The sequence below is a fragment of the Etheostoma spectabile genome, chromosome 2, assembly GCF_008692095.1.
Source record: "Etheostoma spectabile isolate EspeVRDwgs_2016 chromosome 2, UIUC_Espe_1.0, whole genome shotgun sequence".
Lineage (NCBI taxonomy): Eukaryota > Metazoa > Chordata > Actinopteri > Perciformes > Percidae > Etheostoma > Etheostoma spectabile.
In genome coordinates this window covers 6,669,855-6,679,854 of record NC_045734.1, presented here as the reverse complement: position 1 = coordinate 6,679,854, position 10,000 = coordinate 6,669,855, and the positions used below count along the sequence as shown (strand labels likewise).

At 42.3% G+C, this 10,000-nt stretch overlaps 1 protein-coding gene across 1 annotated transcript in view; it reads right to left on the bottom strand.

Moving 5' to 3' along the window:
• Window positions 1–10,000, bottom strand: part of LOC116694559 (voltage-dependent T-type calcium channel subunit alpha-1I) — a gene marked incomplete at its 5' end in the record, with an annotated part of 43,695 nt that overhangs the window by 13,715 nt on the left and 19,980 nt on the right. The window contains 8 exon segments of the mRNA XM_032524329.1: window positions 196–477; window positions 1,696–1,883; window positions 2,122–2,209; window positions 3,139–3,294; window positions 3,800–3,917; window positions 4,190–4,375; window positions 4,934–5,085; window positions 6,980–7,344. Coding sequence (XP_032380220.1) covers window positions 196–477; window positions 1,696–1,883; window positions 2,122–2,209; window positions 3,139–3,294; window positions 3,800–3,917; window positions 4,190–4,375; window positions 4,934–5,085; window positions 6,980–7,344 — 1,535 coding nt within the window.

Here is a 10,000-nt window from a genome sequence, read left to right as displayed (position 1 = left end):
TTTTCAAAGTGTACCAAGGTTGGAATTCAAGATAATTAGCATCACCTTTTGAACTGTTTTACAAGTTATTTTATTACTGGAATTAACAAAAGCAGAACATCATGAAAATGCCTTGTCCTCATGCCCATATCATGAACCACTTAAACAGACTAACATCTATATTTAAGTGAATAACGCAAACGCAGAGAGCTGCACCTCCTCGATCTCTTCCTCCTCCTGATCGCTGGGGCAGAGTGTGGTCAGCGGAGCATCGTCACACAGGTGAAAGGTGGTGCCGTTGCAGTCAGGCGAGTGGAGCATGGGCACCTGCAGGTACTCAGGCTGATCCAGAGACTGGTCCCTGCTGCTGAAGTTGGAGCTTGTGTGTGTGTCGGACAGCAGGGACTCCATCTCCCCCGACTGACTCTTCCTGTGGAGGCTGGTCCAGCTGGAGCGGCGGCTCTCCGACCCACTGTCCCACGGAGCCTGTGAAGGCAACTTCGTACAAAAGGAACAACTACTTGGATTTCTGACTGATTTAAGTACAAATTTAATTTCATTCTTAACAGATTAAATGTACCCTGTGGAATTGTTGGAGCAAACACCAGCCTGCACACGAGGACAAACACAATGGGCTCTCTGAATAATTGAAATAGGATCTTGATTCAAGCCTCTATGTGTTGAAATTTTTATGCGACAACAAGATTTGTTGCATCAAAACCAACTCTCCTAATTTGTGCCAAATATGGATCAATGACAAAGGAGCATTACTCCACGTGGTAAACTGTGCTCATGAATAGGGGGGCAAGGACATCAAATGTGTGAGAGACAGAGGAGTAAAATGCAATGAAAGATAAAAGTGTTTTAGAGAAAAAAAAACACTATGCTTGTACCGGGGGGAAAAAAAGGTGCCGTGCTGTGTCAAACCGAATTCAAAGAAGGAGAAGACAGTAAAAAAGCCCCTACGTTAATTTGTAAGTAAAAGTAAATTAGTACAACCACCTGAAATGTAACAGAAAGGCCCGGAAAACTTCAGTGGAAAATCCCCATCACCAATCACTCAAACATCCACAGCTGGAGAGAACACCATCACTGAGAGCAGCGCGCCACCAATTAACCAGCAGAAAAGATCGAAAAGAGCTTTACTCTGCAGTGCACAGGTTACGCTCTCTGTCAGGCATCAAAAAGCACATTTCTCTCCTGTGATGATTCTGACACAGCGCCTGATCAGAGCTGATAGTATCTCCGTTTGAATCCACTCGGGTATTAGACATATTGACACGCACGACGCGAGAGATGAGTTAATAGAACAGGCCGGCAGAAAAATGCTGGTTGGAAGATGTTTTGCACTGCAAATGTTTTTTTTACGAGAAAGGAACTGCATTCAAGTCATTTGTTAGGTCTCATCAATGCCCACGATGGGTTTTGTTAAGGAACACTGACTGTAAGCAAAAAAAAACTCCTCACGTACCTTTACTTTTTTTCTCATATGGATATAAAACTCTGTTGTTATTGTAGCTTTTTAACTTGTGCTAAAAAAAATCAACAATTCCTAGTTTTATAATTTAGACACTCATCTACCTAATCATATTTAAAGTACAGCACGACCTGGCTTTATGTCCTTTTTGAATATATTACATCATTATCAGGTTGAGTGCTTCTGTAAATCAACTTTATTACTGATAGTATAAGTAGAAGCAGGTGTCCAAGGCTCACCGGTGACCTCTGCTCAAGGCTGTGGATGTCCATGGAAACACCACTCGCCCGCCGTGATTGGCTGCAGTTCATGGTGGGCGTGGCTGCAGTATGTGTGATGACCGGCAGAGGAGGAGGAGCGTGGGGCATGGAGGCTTTTGGGTTAAGGAGACCGTTGGGGCTCAGCATCATGGCCTGGATCTTGAGCTCTGCACACACACACACAGATGCAAACATTTTTGTTAAAGGATCATTTCAGGTTATTAATACTCTGGACTTATTTTCGCAGTTTTGGCCCAAAGAATGAAGAACACATGAAGAAAATTTGAGGACATGAAGTGCAGTTTACATTTTGTAACTTAAGGATACGCATAGTGAAGTTTTTCAAATAAAGACACAAAGTTTTGTCATTGTCGTTATGTGTTAAGTTAATCTAAGAGTTTGCACCTGCAGCATACAGCTCTCTCAACTTCTCCTCATCCTCGAAAGACAGTGATTGCCTCTCGTCATCTGTCTCCGATCTGTTGGCATCACCCTAAAAACACAGACACGCACACACATCAGTGGAATCCCCCCTATCATCATCGTCATCACCTTTTCTATACTGTCTGTAGACTGTAGAAGACGACTGTACAAGTGAAAAATATGAGCAAATTGAGAGGGAAAACAGGAAGACAAAGAGTGGGAGGAGGGAGGCAGACGGGCAAAGGGGATCTCCAGTGTTCTCTAGTTGAGTTATGTGCATGGCTTTGGCAGCGATCTCCTGTAGTCATGCCAATAAAGCTTTACTGAATTTAATTAAAATTCACGCCAGAAAGATGGAGGCAGACAGCTTTTGGCAAAGGGTACTGTATGAGTTGTGGTGTGTGTGTGTGGTGTGTTGTGTGTGTGTGTGGTGTGTGTGTGTGTGTGTGTGTGTGTGTGTGTGTGGTGTGTGTGTCTGTAAAAGAAGGGAGAGAGAGAGAGCAAAAAAAAAAAGAGAGAGAGAGAGAGAGAGGAGAGAGAGCAATGTTTCTCTGATGCTGGAGATAAAAGATGAAACTAAACAACAAAAGCTCACCAGCTGTGAATGGCAGGCGATATCAACAACCCACCCCAAGATGTTTTTGTGTGTGTGTGCGTGTGTGTGTGTGTGTGGTGTGTTGTGTGTGTGTGTGGTGCGTGCGTGCGTGCGTGCGTTCGTTTGTGTGGTGTGTGTTTGTGTGTGTGTGTGGTCGTGAGAAAGACAGACAAGGGGATAGAAAGCGAGAGAGAGGGAGATAGAGGAAGGGAGGATAACTGAGAAAGAACAAGAAAAAAGAGTGATAGATTAAGAGAGAGAGGGAGAAACCACACAGGCAGGATGGTGGAGATTATTCTCTTGTAGGCAGCTTTGGTATCATCAGCACAACAGAGCTCAATTAGTCTCGTTCTCTCTGCCTCTTTCTCTAAGTGGCTCAAGTAGAACGGCATCTTTGCCCTTACTTCGGCTTGGAACCCCTCAACCAAAATGGCTACAAGCAGGTTGAAGAGGACGTAGTTGCCAAAGGTCATAAGGGCGACAAAATAGAGGGCAGCCAATGGCGAGGTGGAGGCCATTCCATTATAGAGCACTGCATTCCAGTCCTCCTGGGTGAGGATCTGCAGACGGGAGGAGATGTGGAAAGAGAGGTGGTGGAAGTCAAACTTATCATATGTGGGGATAACAAAAATACAAAGTGAACCACAAAATGGACCAGTGATGCAACACAGATTGTAGCTGCCGTAAGTATAATAATAAGAATAATAGAAGTGGATTATTCCTTTAATATCTAATTGTCACATGAACAGTAATGATGCTCATCGGAGTTAAATGAGCTCCTGTGGTGTGTTTGTTTTATTACTCTTCCTCCCCCTCTGCCTGTGAAGCATAACTTACCTGCCAACTGGGATATTGTTTATATTTTGTTGAAAAATCAAGTGTGAGCACTTGCAAATTGGAGCAAATGAAATAATGGAGAATATTGGCATCGTTACTACTGGCGATGGTGGCAGCTGCTGTTTGAATCTCATCCCAATTCATTTTGAAAATTACATTTATTGGAAATTGCTCTTTTTTTTTGCGTGTGTGAGAGAGAGAGACAGCATGTCGGTGTGGTTCTCTAACCTGAAACACAGTGACAGTCGCCCAGAGCAGAGAGTCAAAGTTTTTCCTGTCAGGTAAGGTGTCTCCTCCGTCTTGTTGCAAACCAAATTTACAGCCGAACAGATGCATCCCCAAGATACTGCAACACACACACACAGAATGGGAAAATACATCACTTTCATTACACGGTAATTCAATATGCATATGTAATGCTGCCGGTGTAAATAATTGTGCATGTGTTAAAAGAGATGATGCATGTGGTAATATGTCCTGTAACAGCGTGAGAAAAAGGTCATTAGATTAGGGTTTTTGTGAGGTACAGCATAATTAAAACTGAGGCAAAGCTGAGAAAAACACAAGATTGGCTTGTCTCAGCCTGCAGTATTGCCTCTAGAGGAAGAAAGAATATACCTGAATATGAATATAAAGAGCATCAGCAACATGCAGAATGTGGCCACGTTGTCCATGGTCTTCATCAGCACCACCAGCTGCCTCCTCAGAGCAGGAAGAAAGCGGACCAGCTTCAACACTCTCAGCAGTCGGAAGGTTCGCAGCACCGAGAAGCCTCCCTCTGCCTCACCCACAATCTCCCACACACTAAAACGGTGACAAGCAGATTGTGAACACAAAGTTAAATTCCCATTAAAGCAACCAAGGAATCGATATGTACTTGACCTTGGCGGTTACTCTTTTGAAGTCAGGAATAGTATCACTCACAAAAGCCTCCCTTCCAGCTAGGGAAGGGGTTAAGCCATTTTTCTTGTGACAATGTGGCAACTGAAAAGAGGAAATGGGCCAACGCTGTTTACAACTTTCCAGCCAATAAACGAGGTGAGAGCGCTGTGCACTGGCACACCAAACAAGCAAAGCCCTTCAAACACAGATACATAATTTAGCTTATAGTACTACATAATGGAGTGAATACAGGCCACCACATGGATTCTTTCCCAGAGCCAGAGAGAGCCACTGTGACAGTTTGACAGATGTACTGTAACTGCAGTGCTGACTCACAGTGAGGAGTTTCCAAAGACAAGATGAATATCTATTGACAGAATTCCCAATTTGGGGTGAACCTAGAGTCACAGATCCCCGATCTGGAATCTTGTCTCTTATGAGGCCCCCCCCACCCCTCACCCCACCCCCCAGAGCCCCCACCTGATGATGACAATGATGCTGTCGAAGCCGTTGTAGGGGTTCTTGATGTAGCCAAAGAGGCCGAGAGCCAGGAGCTTCAGCAGCATCTCGAGACCGAACAGACTCGTAAACACCATGTTACTGATCTCCAAAATATCTGTCAGCTCCTGTGGCTGAGGAGGAGCAGTGTTTGTGGAGAGAGAACAGGGAATGATTGATGTACAGATATTGGACAGGCAGAGAGAGAAAAGAACAAATAAGGTAAGACAGACAGGCTGGCGGCGAGGAGAACAGAAGAGTCAACATGTTAGGAATTTCTGACATGCTACTCAAGGCTACAGTGGAGGTCTAAGATACTGATATGGAGAAAGAAGCTGCTCCAGGATTTGAATGCAGGTGTGTTTTTACCCACAATCATTTGGAGTGGATTAAGTTAATCATACTTTTCTTATTAAAATTATTGAAATTACTTAAAGCAGTGGTTCTCAAACTGCTCTCTTGGGGCTGACGAGACAATCGCAGGAGGAACCCAAAGCCCTTGATGCACATTTAAAATTTTGAATATTAGATTATATTAAAAAAAATTACTTGACTTGACACACACACGACTAGAATAAAAATTCGTTTGAGCAAATCTAAGGTTGAGTTCATTTGAGTGTTACCAAGATAATAAGAAGATAGATAAGAAAATCTTGCTCTTAGGTTCACTAACAAATAAATCAGTGACTGTGTTTTTGAGTCTAAATTTTGAATTTGAATGTAAAGTTGTAGATAAAATCAAATTCAATATGGCAGTTTTCGTCAGTGATTTTTATCATCATCATCATTGGTGCATACCAATTAAATTAGTTTGCTGGAGGGAAGGGGCATGATCTCATAACAGAAAAGGTTTAAAAACCACTGACTTAAAGGGCTCTTTTTTATTTTTACTTTTTTAAGATTATCAACAAATCTTAATAACAGGCAGCATGTTGTCTGCATATCCAAAGTCTAATATATCTCATACCTCAATGCCATAGAGCTATTGTCATCTAAAAACCATGATAAAAACACATTGCAGTAGAGGCCATAACAATCGCACACATAAAAGAGCCAACATGTACCGTGGCATAAGGTGGCATTTCTTCATCAAAGTGAATAACATTGTGGTTTATTTCTCCCAGCTTGTGGAAACAACAAGGCAGTGTAAACAAGTAACAGTGTCTCTGAGCATGCTCAGTGACATTTGCCTGACAGAGCGACTCTCCAGAGATCAAAAAAACATGTCTCTGAGGTGTTTCAGACTAAACCGCACTGTTCACGGTCACTGAAATGAGGGAATGCAGTCCACGGAAATTGTATGGCTCTTTGTTGGTACTAAATTGTTTCTATATAACAATTGATGTCTATGGCGCACATGCTTTGGCAAAGTATTCATATATGACTACCTTAATTCATACACTTTCAATGTTTGCTTTGGTCTCTTCAAAGGATTTTTTGATAATAAAAAGGATAAAATAGAACAGGCCTTATCCTTAAACATTAGTTATTCAAGAAGTCAAGGCCATCTAGATCTGTCATATTGTTCAGGAAATGGACAAAACTCAATCTTCCCTCGTCTCCCACAGTCTGTCCCTGCCTTTCCGCCAATCACAATGTCAGATCTGTCTTCCTCCTGCTCCCCACTCTTCCATTCGCTCTCACTCGCCTCTCTCACTCTTCCCCGTCGTTACACCACTCAATCTCTTTCTCCCTCCACCCTCTCTCTCTCACTCTCTCTCTTCTGTCCCAGGGTCACGCTTTAATTAACACTTCAGGTGTTATGAGTTTCTCCACCTCCTGATACATGGGTGTGTGCACATCCACACGCAGTCACGCACACACCCTTCGTGATCCCATATGCTTGGCGCTGCAAGTGTTTATTGGAGGGTACTTTATTGACTGCACCACACAGTGATTAGCACATCCATTTTCAATCAAATTGTAGTCACATTCAATCTGCAAGAGCCACACACATAGCTGTGCATGTACCCACAAGCATGCAGCCTCTTATACTGACACACACACACTCACACACACATAACATACCTGTTCATGGGACTCTATGCCCATTGACAGTGTATTAATCAGGATGGCAATCATGATTCCTCTGCTGAAGTATCTGCTGCCAACAATGAGATCCAGTTTAGCCTGAAGTCCCGCCCAGCAACGCTCCCACAGCCTTTTCTCTGGCTCAGACACCTGTGCATCACCGCTACAATGGCATGGGCTGTTACTGTGACATGGGCTGTTGCCATGGCATGAGTTGCTGTACCCATGATGCTGGTCTTCAAGCTGCTCATTAACAATTTCACTGTCACTAAATTGGTTGTAGTAGATCCGATACGGGCATACTGAGGACTCTCCTTGGACTTCACCCGGCAACGGTAAGGCAAGGTGCCCAGTGCGCCCACCTGCACAGACACAAGGAAAAGGTGAGAAAGACATGGCCCACAAAAATCATACATGCAAAGAGGGGATTCTGTATGTTGCACTTCTGCAGACATGCTGTCATTCGCTATATATATTCTTTGCTCGGTAAAGGAGAGCATCTTCATTTCATTTCTGGGAGACAAAAATTCAATAATATGGAAGCAACTGTGTAGTTGGGATGCGTTTGTGCAGAGGGGGAGATCTTTTATTAGAACAGGAATGTGTGTGTGTCTTTCTGTCTGTGTGTCTGTGTGTGTGCGTTGGGGGGAAGAAGTGTGGAGTGAAGCGGGAGTAAGATTTCAACGGAATTCATTAGCAAGCAGCTCGGGAGGAATGCTCCAATGACAACAACAATCATTAATCTAGCACGAGCAGCTCACTTGTCATCACAAATGGAAATAGAAAAATCATGTTTTACTGGAGATTGATACAGTGAATCCAATCCAGTCGTTTCATAGATAATGTGGGCTGCAAGGAAACTTTCAGCAGACTGACTTGCGGAAAATGGCTCTGCATTACAGAAAAAATACACTCATCCGGAGCTGTCATTTTCAGCGTTTTGGCCCATGATCCCCGTACTGAATCATTTCTACTCCATTTTTTGTGTATGGGAAGTGTGCCAGCTACAATTAGAGCTACTGAATTGTATTAACAATTTTACACATCAAAGTAACTCATTATGGAGAATACTACTCACCCTGTAAAACAGTTGTATGTCTCCTAACACTGGAGAAGCCTAAGAAAATAGTCCCGCGTGATATCATCGTGATGTCATCGGGGTAATTTAGGCTTGGGGGCCGCAATGTTTTTTAATGGAAAGCGTGCGGGTTGTATGGAGCATCCAGGGGTTTAAATTCAGGATATCCAGATCTTGCTGTCTGCAGCTTTGATTTTGACCATCCAGTTCTATGTTTCTCTGAAGTGAGTCACTCAATTTTATTGAAGTGCAATTTTATGGAGAACCACTTTGAACCCTAAACCCCTTTAAAAGACAGGTTCCTAAGTCAAAAAGAGGTGTGTGGTTTAGCCAGCGTGGTCTCTGGCCAAACATGCAGCTGATCAATTTAAAAAAATATATCTTTTATAACATATTTGTTTCACAAGTTAAATATTTTCAATCTGGGTTGTTATCCCATGTAATGCAAAGAATGTTGTGAAAACTTCTCAAATATCCTGTTGCAAATCCTTTTCATGAATATTCACAACTCTCATCTTATCCTATATCTCCTCTCAGATTTCAGGAAATCAAGCCTAGAGAAGGAGAGCTAGATAAAAGGTTAGGTCGGAGAGAAATCTTTTGGATCAATTGTCAATTGTTGACACCTCAGCCTTTAGGCTTGAATGAGAAGTTTGACTCAAGCATTTTGCTCTAATTTGACACCATTTTAAACTATGATGTTTTGAGGTATGACAGCCTGTGCCTGAATTTTTTCACATCGTTTATGTATACAACCGCTGTATATGTGTTTCCCTTCCCTTTCATACATCGTTTCATTATTTGTTGTCCACAAATCCCTTGGGACTACAATACACAGAGTGTGATCTTATGTAAGGGATAAACATATGTGTTGCCTCGGGGCTAATTACCTTATAGTATAAATACACCACAGGGTTCTTGCATTCCGCTTGCCTTGTAGGTCTAAACAAGGTCTATGACTGAAAGCTTGTTAATGTATTCAAGAAAAATGTGCAGAAGCTCTTCTTTTTAAAATGCCTTGAGCACCATCATTTTTTTTAAATCCACTGTCAGAGGTGGCAGATGATCTGCATGTCTTAATGCTGCTTAGAGTGAGTGGTAAAATACACTGCGGTGTAATTGGGGTGGACTGAGCCTCAAAGATTATTTCTTTAAAGAAGGAATTAAAAGAAATAATAACAAAGTTACCCAAATCACTCTGACAAACACAATCAGGCCCATTAAAGCTTTGCTGACAACTCTTCTTTTGACCCAAAGAATTAACACTGCTAACACTGCTAAAATTACAGGGGTCCTCCAAACCAGTGCATCCACCCCTGTAGGGCCCAGGCTGACAAGCTATGGCCTTGAGAGCAATCACACTCACAGGCTGTTTTAAATTATATACTATATACTCAATCTGTATGTACTGCATACTGCCTACTAGATTAACCATTAAGAATGCCATTAGCAGCAATATGTCCCCTCTGCATCACAAGTGTATCCATCTCGACTTTATCGGTCTGACCTACTGTTAAATGAAAACTGTTTATCACAAATGGGATACTTCCCAGTATTATTTTAGGGCGAATTAAAATGATTAAATATTTCAGTGTTAAATATGTTTTCTGCAGTACATTTAAGTGCGCTCCCGTGCCTTTTCTCTTAACTGTGCCTTAAAGCTATAGTGCGCGACTGCTTCATGTTGATGAACGTCTGTTACATTCAAACTCCACAAAACTGTCTCTGTATTCCTCAGTTTTGCTAAGTTTACAAAATAGTGTGATCTCGACTTTTGCGCGCAGCAGCTTGAGTAATGCCTTTTATGTCACCTGAGAAAGAACAACAGCATCTTTGGAGACAAGGAAAACTGGCTGAAAACCTGAATACGTCATATTAGTATGATGGTATGTTAGTATGTGATTTTGAACACACAAACACCACACACACACACACACACA